The sequence below is a fragment of the Peromyscus maniculatus genome, chromosome 18 (assembly GCF_049852395.1).
Source record: "Peromyscus maniculatus bairdii isolate BWxNUB_F1_BW_parent chromosome 18, HU_Pman_BW_mat_3.1, whole genome shotgun sequence".
Lineage (NCBI taxonomy): Eukaryota > Metazoa > Chordata > Mammalia > Rodentia > Cricetidae > Peromyscus > Peromyscus maniculatus.
The window spans coordinates 6,920,486-6,940,126 of record NC_134869.1 but is presented as its reverse complement, the minus strand read 5'-3'; the positions used below and the strand labels follow the sequence as shown (position 1 = coordinate 6,940,126).

Here is a 19,641-nt window from a genome sequence, read left to right as displayed (position 1 = left end):
CACCCCCAGGAGGGTCTTCTCAATTCTGTATTTCATCAGACAGGCTTAATAGGTGTTGTCAGCCTAGAAGAGACCTAGAAATCTGTTCCATTCTCACAGTCAGTGAGACTTGGGCAGGATCCTGAACCTATGAGAGCCCTGAAATGGATGTGTGGCAGTCTAAGACAATTAGCATGCCTGTCCCTACAGTTTTCAATAAACTTCAGTCTTTGGTGGGGAGTGATCCAATCCACCTAATACAGCACACATGGCTGGGAGGACAAGAGTCAATGCAGGGACTGTGGAGATGGCTCATCCATTAAGAGCATTTATTCCTGTCTCAGAAGAATCACAGGACAGACAGCTAACAAACCTTTTTAACTTAAAATGCAGGTGGAATCTCCCCTCACCTGGCCTTTGTGGGAATTGCATGTATGTGGTGGCAAAACACCCATAAGTATAAACAAAAGCGCCACAAAGTATCCTAAATTGTCTTGCAGGAAATCAGCTCTGCTGTTCACTTATCACTCATGATATATTTCAAGAAAACCAGAGGCAGATTGCTTTTTTACTTCCTGATTTCCTTATACAAGTTTAATGAGCGTTCTCATTTCCTGAGAGGCCTGGAACAATATACTTGTGTTTCCCTTTAATTTGGTCTACATGAAGTTCCGTGAACATGTATGTACAGTGTGCAACATTTTACTGGTAGCTAAATATATGAGCTCAAGGATACAATATGTCTAATTTTTCTATTATGTAGTGGGTATCCGTCAGGTAGGCTATTCACCAACATCCAAGTCGCCACCCCCTTGTGTAGCCCCGAGGCCCATGGCTGGGAAATCTGTGTGCAGCCCAAGGTTCCAGGAACTTACTGAGATACATCCAAGCCTGTGATTTCTGGGTTTGCAGGCATGTGAAACCTCATCTGACTAAAGAGGAGTCTTAGAGTGAAAAGTTTGAAATTTATTTTATTCATAAAATACATTCATTTTACTCAATGGGAGTTTTCAAAACAGCAGTCATTATATACAGTTGATAGCCTTAGCAAACTATTAAACCAATGACAAGAAGAAAAGTATAACAAAATTTAACACAACCTTAAACAAAAATGAAGAAAACCAAAAACCAAAGCATAAATATCCTAAGATATAAACCAAAAAAAAAAAATGAAAATTTCAGTTTCCTTTGGAATTTCATTATGGAAGAGCAAAAGAGGTGAGGAACTGGCGTATTCTCTGTAGTGAATTATCTTCAGCAACACTTGCCCATGGCATGGCTTCAGCTTGAAAACTGCACTAGAGAGAATCTTATGCTTTTGGTGTGGTCTGTCTGGAATGCAGTGTGACATTGACACCGTATTCCTTGTCAAATTTCCATCACATATGGAGTCAGGGTTCTTAGTAATTTGTGTTGTGTTCTCTGTATATTAGACTTGTTTTTACACAAACTTTTATCTGGGGATAGTGAGCCAACAGATGTGGATCCGATTGTGGCTGGACCGCCTCATGGTAGGTTGATATTTGCCTCACGAGTGTGTTCAAAGCTGAAAAGAGGTGGCATTTTCTGAGGAGGCCTTGAACCTGGAGTGTAGAATGTCATGCCTTCAAGGTGTCTTTGGCTTCTTCCAGCCTTCCCAGTCTCCTTAACAGGTACTGTCAGGGAAAATCAAAAAAGAAAATATGATTCAGAAACAGTTTTGCTGTGCACATGGCAAGAAAATCAGGGCCTATTCACCCCTAGTAAACAAAAGTTAAGGAAGGGAACACACCCCATGAACACCCTGGCTGCTGAGGATGGGGCTCAATGGTGGCTTACTTGCCTGAGACATAGTGTTTCTGCTTTAGCAGCTCCATCTGCAGGAGGCTATCATCCTGGGCTGTGGTCTGCTTCAGTTCCTGCTGGAGGTTTTCAAACCTAGGGGAGGAAGACAGCTGGGACACAAGCCTGGGGGGACCTGCCATGTCAGCTTTTGAGCCCTCACGAGATCTACTCAGCTAGACAATCGAGCATTACCTTTCAGCTGAGCTCATTACCTCCTTCCCCAAGGGAAAAGGGTCAGAGAGCACCTGGGCAGGATTTTTTTTTTTCTCAGCTTTTAAAATCTGCTAGAAGTTGAACTGGAAAATACACAGTGTGCTGGATTAGAAGAAACAGCATATTTCCCCAACAGTCCAAAGACATCATTTTGGAGAAATATCAGTTTGACAAAGTCTGAGGGACAGGTCAGGACAAATGTTGCTGGCCTTGGTTAGATACCAGGTGAATGTGAACCTCCTGGAAAACTCTATGCCTGCCCTCTAGTGGAGCCTACACAGCAATGCAGAGAAAGCTCTGATTAATCCTACAGCTCAGACCCCTGCATGGGATTAACTTGTCAACTCCTACTCTGTTCATGACCAGAGTAAATCTTCTCATGAGAAACTGATAAACACTGCAGAGAGCCTGCAATCAGCAGGAGTGTGCTGTAATCAAATCTGCCAAAGGGTAGACACTCATCTCTAAATGTGATGTTCCTGATGGAAAATAAAGTTTCAGGAGGACACACTTTCTTTCATGATTGATGATTCCCCTTCTAGGTTTATGGCTACCATGGGAATATTTGTGGGGAGATCAAACATTATATTTGAGATACTCGGAGCATACTAGAGTTCTCAGAAGGGAAGAAGGGGACACAATCCCCATAAGACCAAGGAGAAAGCATATTGCTTCCTAGCCGGAAGTTCCTGTTGACTGAGCCAGCAATTACACTCTGAGGTGTTCATTCACTGGCTGTGGTTAGGAGCTTTACCAATTGAACAGAAACTCAAGAGGACAGATATCCAGGTACAGTGGAGCCACTTAGATCCCCTGCTTCTGGAAGCCTGGGCTCCTACCTCATCTGGGACACAGTGAAATGATGCTGCAGCTTTGCTGCCAAGTCCCTTTGCCGGGTGAGCAGCTCCTTCTGCTTCATCAGGGACTGAAGATCTTCCTCAAGTCTTTGATGTTCCTGTTCATTAGAACATTGTGTTTTTAGGAGAGGGTTGTCTGTACCCCTGGACATATAGACGCATGCACATACACATACACACACATACACACACACACTGTTGAACACACACATGTACATGGATGCATACATACAAGCACACTACATTGTCTCCATGTTTGCTTTACCAGATAACACTGATGTAATATGAGATCACCTGGGATACTATGAAGAAGAAAGTGACCTTTCATTAACCCACAGCCTCTCTACCCACATTCCAGCAGAGAGAAAGGAAAAGGCATGATCCTCTGAACACAGTGATGTGGAAAAGATTGTGTACTTTTACGCTGTTTAGATAATTTTTCATTTTTTTTTTTACTTTATATGTGCAGGTGTCGCCTGCCTGTGTGTCTGTATAACACATGCATTCCTGGTGATCTGGGAGAAGAATTCAGTATGCAGATAAGTCAATGTAATGCTTGCCTTGTAAACCTGTACACAGACAGGTGAACCCCAGGGATCATTTACCAGTAATCCAAGCTCTCCTAGCAAGTTCTCCAGTCTGAGAATTGAAGGCTTAGTTCCCCAGCACAGGACCACTGGATGGCAATGGGCTAGCCCCTTGCTCTCACTCAATGCTTCCCAGTGCCTCCAGGGAGGGCAGCTTCCTCCTAAAGAAGCTCTCTAAAGCACAGGTTGCCTCAATTTAGGCCCAAAGCACCATGCTCAGAAGCTAGAAAATCTCTAAACTCAGGAGTCTATATTAACCTTTCCTCCAAGTAAGATGACTGTGTCAGGTATTTTTTTGAGTAACAGAAGGTTGACTAACTCAGCGAAAGGATTGCATGTATTATTCCATGTTTAACTATATTCCATGGACCACATTGTATGTTTGCACTCATCAAGGATGTGCATCTGAGTAGTTTCTAGTTGGGGGTGTTCTGATGAGTCCTGCTGTAACCCTGTTGTCCTCTCTTCTCTGTGGACACCTACTTTCCATTCTGGAATCAATGGTCCACTTGGAGTCTGCATTCAACATTCTGAATAATTTTAAAGAGCTTCTCACAGGGCTACAACATCTTACACTCCTACTAATATCTGATAGTTCTCATTTCTCCCAACCTTCCATCAGGCCGATTTTAACTCAGTATGAAGAAGTTTGGAATAAAAGCAGCTTCTGAGTGCTGCAGACACAACATTGAGTGGGTGCTTTAGAGTGTGATGAGCCTAATGGGTGCACTGAGACAGCCTCTTCTCACACCTCAGCATAGCTGTGGGACTTCTGCTGGGCTGAGATGCAGTCACAAGCACCTCTGCAGTGCAGAATTCCTCAGGGAATAAAGTCCAGGCCAAGCTCCAAGGACAAGGTTAGCTGAACCAAGGTTAGGCAAAGGTGAAAGGAAAATGGCAGCAGACAATGTGGAGAAGAACAAAACAGGATGCAGGGAAGTCATCAGTGGTCAGCCACCATTCGCCCAGAGCAGAGAAGGACACAAACCCTCAGGCAGCCTTTCCTCTTCTCAGTAGCCTCTTTCTCACCTTTATGGACCCTATTACTTTGTTTTTATCCTGAGGATTTCTTTGCAGATAAATAATTCTGCCTCTACCTGAAAAACCTGAAAATACCTGAAAACCTTTTAGCCTTCATCAGTTTTCTGTGTTTTGTTGTAGTTAGCTGTGTGGACATGCAGAATGATGGACAACACCACCTGTTCTTTGACTGATGCAAAGTGGTACTAACCAGATTAGGCACAATACTTTCTCATTCAAATCTGTCTCCACCATTCCCTTTTTTTTTTTAATTACAGGGTCATATTTTAATTCTCTAATTTTACATCAATATCATCACATGTATACAAATGGTGTAAAACAAGTACAGTGGTATTTTTAATACAAAATAAACATCTGTTTTATGGAAAAACTATACTTCATATCTACACAGACAGCCCATCTTTTCCAAACAATAGCCAAAATTAAAATTAACTCCAAAATCTCCAACACAGGAAACTGCTTTTAAGCTATTCCAGGAAAAATGGACCCACAACACATTACAGAGCTGATTGAAAGACTGGAGCTGGAATTTTTATTTTTATTTTTCCCAATGCATTAAATTGTTGTTTGGGGTCATTTTTCTCATCTCAGCAATGATCTCAGATCACAGATGAGCAAACTAACATTAAAATATTTACAATTAACTTGCTGTTCTAAAAATAAAAGCTCTCAATAGTTTGCCTCAATTATTTTAAATTCATTTACGTACATGGAATGTGCTTTTTACTCTCTTAAAAAAGCAGCTTTCATGTTACACCCTTGTCTGTGGAAAAATTTCCCATGCTATGCTGCGTGACTCTAGGATAAAATGGCTTCTGGATAGTAAATGCCACTTAATTCAGCACCATTCTTTATTTGTCTCTATAAATTTGTCAGCAGCCCCAGAAGACCCAGACCTAATTTTACTGAGAAAGCAGAAAGTCTGTACTGGGGGAGTACTGGGAACACCCTCTTCTAGCTACTCCTGAGTTTTCAAGAGGACCATTTCAGAATACCGCTGTTACCTCTAAAGTGCTGACTTTGAAAGTTCTATTAAGAAAACTATCCATTTGGAACCCAGCTTGGTTTTTTTGTTTTTTGAATGTACTAGAAGTCTCTGGTGTAAAGAAATTGGTATGTGCTGTTACCTAGGGTATATGTCCTGTCAAACACCAAAGGCTGACTTCTGTGAAATCTTTAAAGAAATGGTCCCAACAACGTAACTTCATTTCAAATTACAGCTCAATTTGTTTTACATAAAAAAGTTCTTTCAAAAAGAGGCAGCTGATTAAAACAACAACATGGCCAGCACCATTATACAAGCAATGTTATTGGGTACTGAAGTCTCACGATGTTCTATAGGTTGGACCCCCTGAAGCAACCCTGCATTAACAACCCTTCCTTAACAACCCTTCCTCCCCCAAACCTGAGACTTTCCTCGCTGGGAAGCTTTCACCCAGGCTCCAACAATCATTCCTTCTTCTTCTTCCTCTTCTGATTTCGGACAGCCCAAAAGGCAAACCGTTAATCAGTAGGAAACAATTAAGTTCTCGGGGAGCCTGGTTTTTCTTAAACAACTACACTTTCCTATCTGATAACTGAGTCTCTGCTACTCCGTGTGTGTGTTGAGTTCCATGAGAAAGCTTTCCGAGTCAGACTTGAGCTCAGTGAGCAGCTGCAGCGTTTTAGTAAGACCATGTGTTGGGAGTCTCCCAGCAAGTATTCTATGAGCCAAGTCGAGGTCTTTTCCTGGAGGATGATTCTTCTTCCTCATCTTCCTCTTCATCATCTGGATAGTCCACTAAGCCAATCAAACTCCCCTTAGTGGCTGTTACTGATGCAGCCAAGTTTGTAGTTTTGGAAGAGGACCCATTAGAACTTGCCGGTGTTGTCTGAGCCACCACAGACTTATTGTTTGTGCTGTTTGCTCCATTAGCAGCACTGGGGGAATGGGAGAAAGTAAATCTGAAGCCACCAGAAGATGTCCTTTTGGGAAGGTTTTCCTTGTCTTCACTTTCTTTTGCTTTTTTAGTCTCCATAAATTTTTCATAGCTATCTGGAAAATCATCTTCAGTCTTAGATTTTTCGATTGGTGTCACAACTGCCTTTCCTTCTTCATCATCATCCTCATTAAACCACATTTCTTCATCATCTTCCAAGGCTTTTGCATCTCTGCGAAATCGGTTACTACGCAATATAGATGGTACACTGTTCAATTTCTGATTTTGTCTGTCTTTTTCTTGTTCATACTTAGTCTTCAATCCTTTGAATGTCTGAACATATTCAATCGATTCAAGTGCTTTATAAAAGTTTTCGACTATATGTGCAGTAAGAGACTTGATATCTTCCACTCTTATAAATTCAAACAATTCAATAACAGCTGAATTTAAGAGATTGTACCTAGTTCCGTTATCCAAAAGGGCATTTATAACTGGTTCAAAAAGATTTCCTTTGGTGATGTAACAATTATAAAATTCATCCTTAAGGTCAATTATCCGCCTCATAAAGCGAAGAGCACACAAGGCCAAGAAAGTGTGCTTTGAATTCATCAACACCAAAACTCTTCTTAGCAAGTCCTTGTTCATGATATAGTTTTTTATGTGGTATGTGTGATGTTCCACACAAAATGTGAGTAACTCTAAAATTAAGGCAAGTAGCTTTGCTGTTTGATAATTATCAGGGCAAATTGTATTGGTTTTGTTAGATCCAAGCATATTATCCTTCTCAGATTTGTCTTCTGACGTATTGGTCAAAAGTGGAGCTGTGAGGACATGCATGCAATGGTTGTAGAAGAAATTTAAAAACTCACTCTTTTCAGTTTTATTAGTTGTAGCCAACATGTTCTCTGCATCAATTAGAGTACGAAGAATTCCCATTAACTGAACTGCACCTCCTAGTTCAGGGTCAGTATCACAGATCATTTGTTCAATCACCACATTTATAAGAAGTATATCATCATCGCTCTGTTGGGCTTCTTGCATCACAAATTCTCGGACCATAGATGGACTAAACGCTACCAGATATGAAAATATATCTGTAGCAGCTGATCTGACCTGCAAGTCATCCATGCCCATTACAATTTCAAGAGCTAGAAGAATTCCCAATTTTGCCAAGGTTTTAAAAAAAGCATCCCTGTTTTGAGGTTGTAATGTCTGAGAAAATGCACAAAATTCCTTGAAGAAATTAACCAATTCACGCCATTTATCATCGTCTGTAGCCTCATCTGTTAACTGTGCAAAAACTTCAGACAAAAATTTCTCATCTTCCTGCAACATGCTGACTATTTCAACTTTGTTGAAGAAAATAAAAGATGTAAGAGTAGAAAGGAAATTCTCTTCAAAAACAGACGGTGTAGGCAAAATGATGTCCTGAATGTACTGTACCCTGTAACTCTGATGTATTTTTTACCTTAGTTCTGAGTCTGTTGTTGGTATAACTTCCTTAAACTTTGCAGTTTTGGTCAAGAATTCTCTATGCCTTTTTGGTTGGGCCAAAGCAGGGTCATATTCAAGGCATCCCACGACATCCATGATACACTCATCAGAAAACATTACCTCAAAAAGAGTTGCCTTATTTAGGAATAAGATTCCTCTAATAATCTCATACAGATGGTGTAAGCCTTCAGTGTTTTCTAGGTCCTCACAAGCTTGGAACAGCTGCAGTAGTTTTTTGATATAGCCTTCATTTTTCAAGGCCAGAGCCAGCTTTTCCCTACGGATAGGTGAGGAAAGAACTGAGGTAACTAAGTCAGCAATCTCTTCAAGTTTACTGAGTTCACATGTGGGCAGGTCAATAAGATGACTAGTCTCTGGCATTTCTTAAAATCGTTCTTCTTCTGATTCATCAATGAGGTCCTGTGTGACTTCTACTGATGGGTCCTTACCTTGAACTTGACAATTTTTCTCCCAGATCTCATCACAGCCAGCTTTTTCTTGAAAACTTAGAGCCAGATCATAATTTTCAGCTTCTGACCAAACAATTAATGTATCCTGCTGTTTCTGATATGCAGTATTTGGATTTATCTTTGACTCCAAGAGTAGAGATCCCTCGGACTCGGCGCGCACCAGCAGCGACATCCCCTTGAGCTCTTCGACATAGGTGGAGGCCACGTGCCCGGTGCCGCGGTCGTCCCACTGCCGGTCTTCGTTCAGGGTATAGACCTTCACCCGCCGCCGTGTGTCCGACATGGTGGCGCTGGCCCCGCTCGGGCCGCCGCCTCCTTGTCCCTCGCCGGTGCCCCTCACTCCTGAGAGCCGGCGGCGGCGGCTCCGGAGAGGCCCGAGTTCACCATGGCTCCCAGGGCCTAGCCGCGAGGGGTGACGAGAGCCATCAGGAGCCCTGCGCTCGTGCCCTCTGCTCCCCTCCTCCGCCCCTGCGCACAGCCTCCATGCCTCCCCGGTGTCCCCGAGCTCGCTCGCCGCCGCCGCCGCTGCTGCAGGAACCACTACAGACCCGCCCTGTCTCCACCATTCTTAAAGATGTTCCATTGTTCCGTGAGTGAGTGAACATACACATAGAGGCTCAAACACATATTTTCATACCCACAAAATTACACATAAGAAAACACAAATACACACACACACACCTACCTCTCTTGAACCCAGAAGGGGAAGGGAGGAGGCTGGAATGTTGCAACTCCTTTTGTACTACAGGGAGAGGTAGTGGGTCCTCCCTGCTGTCTACAAGCTTCTTAGACACAGCCAGGCTTTTCTGCCCTGGCCTGAAATTATTTCCCCTCCTAGGACAGTTTTTATCACAGACTCAATGATTGTACAGATAAATAGCAACCGCTGCACAAATGAGTTTGACCACACAATACCAAGAGCCCATGGAAGAGGGCTGGACATGAAGCCTCCTGATAGATCCAAATTAACCCATCATAGTCTCCTCACTAAACCTACCCAGATTCTGACACAAAAGACATTGATTCCACTTGAAAACGGAAATCTCCGTTGTCATTACCCAACAACTTTTGACCAGATTACAGTGCATATTATATGAAAACAGCCCCAGGTCAGTCAGTCGGAGGCTACTTGGGTCACCCACAGCACTTTCCTGAAATGCGCACTCTATACAACTATGAGGAGGAATCTTTCCTAAGAACTCAGCCACATGTTAGAGTGGGCATCAAAATGTCAGGTTCTATGTGTGAAGCCAGTAAGACAAACCAGATATTTCCTGGGAAGTTACTTCTATGCTGTGAAAGAAAAGAAGTCTACTTATTAATTTTAAAATAGATCCATTGCTTGATTTTTTTATTTAGTATTTTTTTTTATTTTACAATACTATTCAGTTCTGCATAATAGCCACAGATTCCCTTGTTCTCTCCCTTCCTGCCCCCCTCCCCTTCCCCCCAGCACACCCCCCATTCCCACCTCCTCCAGATCAAGGTCTCCCCCAAAAACTGAGATCGACCTGATAGACTCAGTCCAGGCAGGTCCAGTCCCCTCCTCCAAGATTGAGCCAAGCGTCCCTGCATAAGTCCTAGGTTTCAAACAGCTTACTCATGCAATGAGCCCAGGACCTGGTACCACTGCCTAGATGCTTCCCAAACAGATCAAGCCAATCGACTGTCTCTCCTATTTAGAGGGCCTGATCCAGTTGGGGGCCCCTCAGCCTTTGGTTCATAGTTGATGTGTTTCCATTCCTTTGGTTATTTGCCTCTGTGCTTTATCCAACCTTTTTTTCAACAATTCTCGCTCATATAAACTCTCCTCTTTCTCACTAATTAGACTCCCAGCGCTCCACCCAGGGCCTAACCGTGTATGTCTGCATCCAGATTCCTCAGTCCTTCGATGGGTTTATGGCACAACTATTAGGGTGTTTGGCCATCCCATCAGCAGAGTAGGTCAGTCCCAGCAGTCTCTCGACCACTGCCAGCAGTCTTTTGTGGGGGTATCTTTGTGGATTTCTGTGGGCCTCTTTAGCGCTTTGTTTCTTCCTTTTCTCATGTGGTCTTCATTTACCATGGTCTCCTATTCCTTGTTCTTCCTCTCTTTTATTGATCCAGCTAAGATCTCCCGCTTTCTTTCCCTTGACCCTCGCCCTTCATTGCTCCCACTCATGTCCAGGCTGTTCATGTAGATCTCATCCATTTCTCTGTGTCTTTCTTGGGGTCCCGTTTTCCAGGTAGCCTCACTGGTGATGTGAGTAGCAGTCCAGTCATCCTTGTTCCACATCTAGCATCCTCCTATGAGTGAGTACATACCATATTTGTCTTTCTGAGTCTGGGTTACCTCACTCAGGATGATTTTTTTCTAGATCCATCCATTTGCCTGCAAACCTCATGATGTCATTGTTTTTCTCTGCTGAGTAGTATTCCATTGTGTATATGTGCCACAATTTATTTATCCATTCTTCAGTTGAAGGGCATCTAGGTTGTTTCCAGGTTTTGGCTATTACAAACAATGCTGATATGAACATAGCTGAGCAAGTGCTCTTGTGGTATGATTGAGCATTTCTTGGGTATATGCCCAGGAGTGACATAGCTGGATCTTGGGGGAGATTGATTCCCAATTTCCTAAGAAAGCGCCATATTGATTTCCAAAGTGGTTGTACAAGCTTGCATTCCCACCAGCAGTGGAGGAGAGTTCCCCTAGTTCCACATCCTCTCCAGCATAAAGTGTCTTCAGTGTTTTTGATCTTAGCCATTCTGACAGGCGTAAGGTGGTATCTCAGAGTTGTTTTGATTTGCATTTCCCTGGTGATTAGGGATGTTGAGCAATTCCTTAAATGTCTTTCAGCCATTTGAGTTTCCTCTGTTGAGAATTCTCTGTTTAATTCTAAAGCCCATTTCTCAATTGGACTGTTGGTCGTTTTGATGTCTAATTTCTTGAGTTCCTTATATATTCTGGATATCAGTCCTCTGTCAGATGTGGGGTTGGTGAAGATCTTTTCCCATTCTGTAGGCTGTTGCTTTGCCTTGTTGACCGTATCCTTTGCTCTACAAAAGCTTCTCAGTTTCAAGAGGTCCCATTGATTGATTGTTTCTCCCAGTGTCTGTGCTACTGGTGTTATATTTAGGAAGTGATCTCCTATGCCAATGCATTCAGGACTCCTTTCTACTTTCTCTTCTAGCAGGTTCAGAGTAGCTGGATTTATGTTGAGGTCCTTGATCCACTTGGACTTAAGTTTTGTGCACAGTGACAGATGTGGACCTATTTGCAGCCTTCTACACATTGATATCCAGTTATGCCAGCACCATTTATTGAAGATGCTTTCTTTTTTCCATTGTACCCTTTTGGCTTCTTTGTCAAAAATTATATGTCCATAGGTGTGTGGGTTAATGTCAGGGTCTTCAGTTCGATTCCATTGGTCCACATGCCGGTTTTTATGCCAATACCAAGCTGTTTTTATTACTGTAGCTCTATAGTAGAGCTTGAAGTCAGGGATTGTGATGCCTCCAGAGGTTGTTTTATTGTACAGGATTCTTTTGACTATCCTGGGTTTTTTGATTTTCCATATGAAGGTGAGTATTATTCTTTCTAGGACGTTCCTCTTTCCATGCTGTTTCTGCCTCTGATCTCATAACACCCATGCCAAGCAAACAGACCAAGACCCTTGACCTCACTCACTCAGATCTCTGTGCCACTCCCTAAGTGGCTCCCATCATAACACTGCTCCTACCATACTGACACATAGGTGAGTGGTATGTGATTTACTAATCTCCCTTAATGTACTGCAGCTTCTAGCAGAGCAGCAGGGTTCCTTGGCAGTCATGCAGTGCCTTCCAAGAGTCTAACTCACCAGAAAGACTTGTGACTGATCACAGAAATGAACTATTGCATGGCATGGGTCAGTTACATAAGTGAGTAGATGGTTACATGGGTGTGTGTATATGTGTGTGTATGGTTAGACAGGTGGGCATCTTGGACCTGCTGCTTCAACCTACCTGCTGCTGTTTTGTTTAGAGGTCATAGATCTTCTCATGGGCCTCCTCACAGAGGCTCCTTGCCTCCTTGCAGAACTCTTGTAGTAAAATCTGCTCCCCATGCAGCTTTCTGTTGTTCGTTTTCAACATGCTCACTTTTCCCTTTAGCTGAGTCCATTCACTCAGGAGCTGACAGTAGAGGGTGCTGAAATGTCACCAAAAATGATGAGCTCTACCTTCATCTGCCCCTCGTGCCTCCTAATACCATCCTTCCTGCAAGGTCCCATGTCCCCATCCCCATGAACCCTGGGCAGGAACCCACATTAGCCATTGCAGCATCACTCAGGTGCAGGCCAAAGCCAGAGAATAGGCAAATTACAGAAAGATTCAAACTACTTCTGAATACGCTGACAGCAAAAGGGATCCATGTACCTATGAAAACTGGATCCCCCACTTCCTCCACACACCCCCTGGTGCTTAACTGTTCACAGTATTGGGGAAACATGAGCAGGTAGAGGAAAACCATGCAGTAAGGGAGACAGAGGACCCAATGGGAATACATTCCATCCATGTTTCCCATAGAAACCAGCTCTGTAAGCTCCTGCCAGAGCCACAGAAACCATTCATGGTGCAAACCATGTTTTCTCTCTAGAAGCTCCAGAAGTTGACAGGAAAATGTTGGGAGGGGCTTTCAGACTCTTCACTCTTAGGAGAACTCAGTTTAGGAGGCAAAAGTCTAAGAGCTATAAGGCAGGCTGCTTGCTAAGAGGTAAACAGTCTAGAACCAGAGCCCAGCTTTGTTCAAAGGTGAAGAAGGGAAGAAGCTGCTGTGGGATATCTTCTGTGTGCTGTGAATAAGTGTTACTCCCATTGGTTAATAAGTAAGCTGCTTTGGCCTATGGCAAGGCAGGATGGAACCAGGCAGAAAAATCCAGGAGAGACAGAGAAGAATGTCAGAGGTAGAGGAGGTGCCAGCTGCCACCCAAGGAGCAACATGCCAGCAGCCTGGCCATGCAGCAGCCATGTGGCAAACATAGATTAATAGAAATTGGTTAATTTAAGATGATAGAGCTAGCTAGCCAGAAACTTAAGCCATTGGCCATACAGTTTGTAAGTACTATAAGTCTCTCTGTGTGTGTCTTTGGGACCATTTGGCTGCAGGAGGTGGATGGGACAGATTCCTCCTGACAGATGCATCAGGCAGGACTGGAAAATGTCAGACTACCAGAAGCAGTCCTTAACAATTTCAGGGGTCCCATCTAAATTAGGCACTCACCGGTAGGAGTTGGTGTGCTCACTCAGCTCTTTGCACTTGTACGAAGACTCACAAATTTCCTTGGGGAATTTCTTTACATCTGACATCTCCTTCTTATGCTGTGTTTTCAGCATCTCCAGCTCAGATTTCAGCCTGTGGTAGGGCATGACCCCAGGAGCAAACAACCCCATGAATACAGGCCTCAGGGACCACATGAATTAAGGTTCTGTTTTATACTACCGTAGCCCACTGGATGTCAAACCCTGAATTCTATACTGGACCTCCTGATGTGCATTAGACTTGCCTTACTGTCCCATGGCCAGGAAAGGCTGGGTGTCAATAGGGAAGGAGACAGGGCTACATGAGCTCCCTCAGTAGACCTCTAGGAGCAGACTAGCTGGCTAAGAAGGTCTGAGCAGTCTGTGCCACAGATGGGGGTGTATCTGAAATCTGCAATGACATTCCCACTGTCTTGAGAACAGAGGTTCTTTCTCCTTACAAGCATACCCAGAACTCATATTCAGTATTTCCAAGGAGGAGGCACTACATTCAGGTGGCTTTATAAACCCGCAAGGGGATTCCAATGAGGGACCAGGATGAGCCCAAAGGCTGAGAGCAGTGATGTTCAATGTGGGGCTCCCTGGCCTCAGCACTTACATCACCAGAAATCTTTGAGACATGTGAATATTCAGACCTACTATCAATCTCTGACTCAGGATCTGAAAGGACACACACACACACACACACACACACACACACACACACACACCACACACACACACACAGAGTAAGTGAGCCTTTCAGAGCCAGTACAGAACACACTCAGACACACAATCCTCAGCACAAGGAGATTTATTAACCTAGCAGTGCAAGCATAGTTTGGGAGCCTCTCTCTTGAGCAGGCAAAGGCAAACAGCAAGCAGCAGGCTTTTTTAACAGTGGGTTTTTAAGTAGAGAAGTTTAAGTCTGTGCTGGGTAAATTGTTGAGCTTTGATGGGACAGGTTAGCCAGTGTAACCAAGTAATGAATTTTGATTGTTGAACTTTGGTGTTTAGTTTCAAGAATGAGTCAGTGTCCACAAAAGGGAATGGACTTTGGGGACTAAATTTAGGAATGTAATCTAATGGTTTATCAAGGGAGAGAGAAGTGAAAAGGGCCAAACCGGCCACTGCTTTGTTTGCAATGTTTGGGCCCCTTAGAGAGCACTTGACACACATGAACCCACACATAGGATGTCAAAGAAATGCAGGTAGGGAGTATTGCCTCAAAGTATAAGGAACAAGACCAGAGAGGAGCAGGGATGAACTTCAAGCCTTCCAGACACACAGATGGACGAGTAGGACCACAAGGCCTTTCAGCCTATTCCCAGAGCAAAAAGCAAAAATAAATATAAACACTCAACCCAGAGCATCAAGCATCTCCTAAAAGCCGATATCTGCCAAGGCCTCTTGAAATGCATGTTGTGATCTTACACCTTCCTGCCCATCTGTAGATCATGATTCAGGCCACAGGCTCTGCTTTTTCATTCGGAGGAATCAGAACAGCCTGTGTCAAATCTCACTCCTACAGGTTTCAGTTCTGCCTCTCAGATGCACTCAGGACACAGTAGGGTCAATACAGTCACCAGAGAAAAGGGCATGATGAATACCTGTTGTTCAACTCATTGTTGTTATAAAGGACCAGGAGTTCCAGCAGTTCATTCCTCTCATTGGTCATCATCTGTAGCTGAAGGGTCAGTTTATCCACCTGGTTCAGCTGCTGCTCTTGCTCAGTGAGGAAGAAGGGTGTGGATGATGCCTTCCTAGTAGTCCCTGTAGGTACATAAACACAGTGAATTTGTACAGACGAATGGCATAGGGCCAAGAGAGATCATGTGGAGTCCCAAGAGGAGGCCTGAGGGAGAGGAAATGCATGGAACCCAACGAAGGCCTAAAATTCAGAGCAGATATCCTTAAACTGGGGTCCATAAGCGATGTGTCTGTCTTCAATCTCTGAGGATAGATATATGCCTCAGGCCCTACTGCAGCCCCACTGTCCCTGAAAGGCAAAAGCAAGACCAGTCATGTTGGCTTGGAATTGTCACCAGATACCTGCTATGATGCAAGAAAGTCCTGGACTGCCTGGTGATTTGTACCTTCCTGCCGATAACCTGTGTGCAGGACTAAAAGACACTGAATGTCTCAGACCTGGGTACATGGATGGAAAGTTTTGCTCTCTGGTATTTATATCAGATATCCATGAAACCTACAGAAATCCACTGAGAATAAAGTGCAGCAACATGCTACCCTGATACCTCATTAGTGGTTCTATGCCTCCTTTGGCATTCTTTGACAGTCAGAATGAACTGAAAAAGGTCCTAGCACAGCAGCTGCATCCCTGACAATTCCTGTTCCTCTGCCAACTAACCGTCAGAAACCCCCACTTTGGATCTGCTCGTTAGGGACCCAGAGAAGCAGCATAGGCCTATGACTTCAGATGATTACAGCTACTGAACCCCATTACTAGAAGGTCCAGTTCTGGCCTCAACTCCTCCCTAAAAAAACCAGAGATCTCTCTTCCAGTCAGTATGCTTAATCTAGCCCACATGTTGATTGGTGAACTCTATATGCACTTAATGAATGCCTCAAGGGCATTTGGCATTGTAACAACACTGGTGATTTCACAAAAGATGCCAAGGGCTCTCCAGGATACAATAGAATTTCCAGAGAAGGGACTGTTAGGGTCACTGCCAACAGCCTTCACCTATCTTATAACAAACTCTTCCCCAATTCACCGAAAACCAAGCTGCCCTTTCCAAGGAGTCTTCCCTGAGACACAGGGGAAGGCCTTCAGCACCTTCTCCTTCCAATCCAGAGATCTCTCTGATTCATTAGAATCTAGTTCATTCTAATTCAATAGTTCATCATGTATGGAGGGCAAGACTCATTTTCCAAACTGTGCCCAGGAATGGCTCTTCTCTTCCTGATGATCTCTAACAAGATGAGAAATAAAGGATGTTAAGAAATTAGCTCAGTATAATGGGGAAGGAAGATCAGTTCCACGAGGTGAATAAGCACATCAAAGAAGATCCACAGGGCAGTTACAATGTATGAGGATGGTGGAGGATTATGTGGGTCCTGACAGAGCAATAAGTCACATAGGTAAAGATGAAACTTTTGCCAAAAGTGTCAGGAGAATACATTCCATCCATCATGAAGTTAGCAAAGATGTTATCAACCATTGAAAATACCTATGAACTGGACATCCACAGGTGAGCCCTCTGACACCAAGAACAAACACTTACAGGAAGAGTGATATCCCAGTCGTTCACTCAAGGTAGCGGGAAGATGACTGGCTAGTGAGAGGGCAGGAAATCAGAAACCTTAGGGATCACTGACATGAAGCAATACTTGATGGTTTCTGCCCTGCTAGTGGTTGTTATTTAAAATGTGAGAGCCTCTAGCTCTGGCCAGGGGACATTACTCTCTCTGTCATTAGTGACACACACCAAAAGACATCCAGTGTGTGTGAGTTGCTGGGCTGGTACTGAAACCTCTTTAGTCCCCATGTGCTTCCTTCCCACTCAGAGTGAAAGCAGAGGGCCCTCAACAGAACAGCTGCAGCCTTGACCATCTCTGGCTCTCTGCCAAACTAACCTTGAAAATCCTCAACTTTGTTCTGCTCTTGAAGAACTCAGAGGAGCAGGTAGGCCCATTGCTTCTCAGAAACTCTCACCTGCTTAGCCCCACTCCTGGAAGGAACAGCTCAAGCCTTCCTCCTTCAGGAAGCCCCCCATCCCTTTCCCAGGACTTACTACGCTGTCCCCAGGACCATGTATTTCTTGATGTGTGACATGGAGACTGAAGGCCATCTTCCTTCTGCCTCCCTTTGGTCTCCCTGTGCTCTCCATCCTGTCTCCCAACAATCCTGTTCAGTCTAGACAGCATGTCTGTAGGTGAAACACAAGACACTGCACAAATGCCCCCAATGACAGTTGGCGTTGCCACAACACTGGTGACATCACATGGAATGCCAGGGCTCTCCAGGATACAGTAGAATGTCAATGTGTTGATGTCACCTGGTATAGCTATTTCATCCCTGTTACATACCTCACCCAAAAGTGACTTGAAACCAAGGTGCCATTTTCAGGAGCCTCTGGATTCACAATGGAAGCCTTTAGGTATATCCTCCTTTCAAAGCCAGAAATCTAGGCCTCTGCTTCATTTGAAACTTTATCTAAGTGAAGTTGAAATCTCACTTCAAATGCACTGTCCAGGGTTGGATTTTCCCCTCCTTAAGATTAATAATCAATAATTTGAGAAAGAAAGGATGCTTAGAAATGAGGTCAGGATAAAGGGGAGTAGTAGGGATGAGACCTCTGAAGTGAATATTCACCCAGGGAAGATCCTCAGAACTTTAGAGATTGGTGGGCTCAAAAAAAGTTACATAGTTAGTTATGAAGATTCCCCCAGTGTCAGTAGAGCTCATCAAGCTATGAGGTTGTTAGTGAGATGGTATCTTAGTGTCATTTGATTCGCATTTCCCTCTTGGCTAAGGATTTTAAGCAATTCCTTAATTGTCTTTTGGCCATTTAATATTCTTCTGTTGTGAATTCTGTTTAGATCTGTACCGCATTTTTTAATTTGGATCATTTCATAGTTTGATGTCTAGTTTCTTGAGTTCTATATAAATTTTGGAGATCATCCCTCTGGCAGATGTGGGTTTGGTAAAAATCTTTTCCCATTCTGTAGGCTGTCATTGTGTCTTGTTGACCCTGTTCTTTGCCTTACAGAAGCTTCTCAGTTGCAGGAGGTCCCATGTATTAGTTGTTGCTCTCAGTGTCTGTGCTACTTCTCTTCTATCAGGTTCAGTGTAATTGGATTTATGTTCAGGTGTTTGATCCATTTGGACTTGAGTTTTGTGCATGGGCACAGATAATGGATCAATTTGCATTCTAGCATGTGTGAACGCCAGCACCATTTGTCAAAAACGCTTTCTTTTTTTCATTGTATAATTTTAGCTTCTTTGTCAAAAATCAGGTGTTCATATGTCTTTAGATTAAAGTCATCGTCTTTGATTCAATTCCATTGATCTATGTGTCTGTTTTTATGCCAATACCAAGTTGTTTTTAAATATAGCTCTATAGGGGTCCATGAGGTCAGGGATGATGTTGCAAGACATTCCTTCATTGTACATGATTGTTTTGGCTATCTTGGGTTTTGGTGTTCATATGAAGCTGAAAATTGTTCTTAGGTCTGTGAAGACTTTTGTTGGGATTTTGATGGGGATTAAATTGAATCTGAAGATTGCCTTTGGTAAGATCGTTATTTTTACTATGTTGATTCTACCTATCCAAGAGCATATGAGAGCTTTCTATTTTCTGATATCTTCTTCAATTTCTTTTTTTAAAACTTAAAGTTCTTATCAGATAGGTTGCCCCAATGAATTTTTGTTGTCTTTGGCTATTGTAAAGGTGGATGTTTCTCTGATTTTATTCTCAGCCCATTTATTATTTGTATATAGGAGGGCTACTCATTTTTTTTGAGTGTGTTAATCTTGTATCCTGCCACATTACTGAAAGTGTTTATCAGCTGAAGGAGTTCCCTGGTGGAATTTTTGGGGTCACTTATGTATGCTAACATATCATCTGAAAACAGTCAATGTTTGACTTATTCTTTTCCAATTTGTACCACCTTGTTCGCCTTTTGTTGTCTTATTGCTCTAGCTAGAACTTCAAGTCCAATGTTGATAGATATAGAGAGAGTGAGCAGCCTTGTGTTATTTCTGATTTTAGTAGAATCCCTTTGAGTTTCTCTTCATTTAGTTTGATGTTGGCTGTAGGCTTGCTGTATGTTGCCTTTATTTCGTTTAGGTATGTTTCTTGTATCTCTGATCACTCCAAGACTTTTATCGTGAAGGGATGTTGAATTTTGTCAAAGGCCTTTTCAGCATTTAATGAGATGATCATGTGGGTATTTTTTCTTTTAGTTATAGTTATGGTAGATTCCATTTACAGACTTTCATATGTTGAAAGGGATATAGAAAACGTAGGTGAAA

At 43.2% G+C, this 19,641-nt stretch overlaps 2 protein-coding genes and 2 pseudogenes across 12 annotated transcripts in view; 1 reads left to right on the top strand and 3 right to left on the bottom strand.

Moving 5' to 3' along the window:
• LOC143269255 (disks large homolog 5-like) overlaps nt 1–19,641 on the top strand; it is a 126,341-nt gene that overhangs the window by 43,129 nt on the left and 63,571 nt on the right. The gene's annotated exons all lie outside the window — the stretch shown is intronic.
• Nucleotides 935–17,593, bottom strand: LOC121826685 (disks large homolog 5-like). Of its 2 annotated transcripts, XR_013045674.1 has the most exons (7): nt 17,399–17,593; nt 15,254–15,416; nt 13,627–13,758; nt 12,372–12,555; nt 2,856–2,971; nt 1,802–1,896; nt 935–1,634 (listed from the first exon to the last, which is right to left on the bottom strand). XR_013045674.1 is itself a non-coding variant. In XM_076554365.1 (5 exons), exons 1-4 carry the CDS (start codon nt 17,529–17,531, stop codon nt 12,387–12,389), a joined length of 597 nt encoding a protein of 198 aa, XP_076410480.1. In that variant the 5' UTR covers nt 17,532–17,593; the 3' UTR covers nt 935–2,971; nt 12,372–12,386. The 2 variants fall into 2 exon arrangements, 1 of the variants encoding a protein (XP_076410480.1); XM_076554365.1 differs by having other exon boundaries at nt 935–2,971.
• On the bottom strand, nt 4,512–7,755 carry LOC143269239 (serine/threonine-protein phosphatase 4 regulatory subunit 3B pseudogene; annotated as a pseudogene). Its single transcript, XR_013045662.1, has one exon. The product of XR_013045662.1 is annotated as a serine/threonine-protein phosphatase 4 regulatory subunit 3B pseudogene (transcript).
• LOC143269276 (serine/threonine-protein phosphatase 4 regulatory subunit 3B pseudogene) lies at nt 4,512–8,667 on the bottom strand (annotated as a pseudogene). The gene has a single exon (XR_013045681.1). The product of XR_013045681.1 is annotated as a serine/threonine-protein phosphatase 4 regulatory subunit 3B pseudogene (transcript).

Excerpts from the sequence above, each read along its gene's own strand:
- LOC121826685 (XM_076554365.1), bottom strand. The coding sequence starts at position 17,531 with ATGCTGTCTAGACTGAACAGGATTGTTGGGAGACAGGATGGAGAGCAC. Across the intron at positions 15,417-17,398 it reads ATGGTCCTGGGGACAGCGTA|GGACTACTAGGAAGGCATCA; the intron begins GTAAGTCCTGGG and ends ATGTACCTACAG. Across the intron at positions 13,759-15,253 it reads AACAATGAGTTGAACAACAG|GCTGAAATCTGAGCTGGAGA; the intron begins GTATTCATCATG and ends GCCCTACCACAG.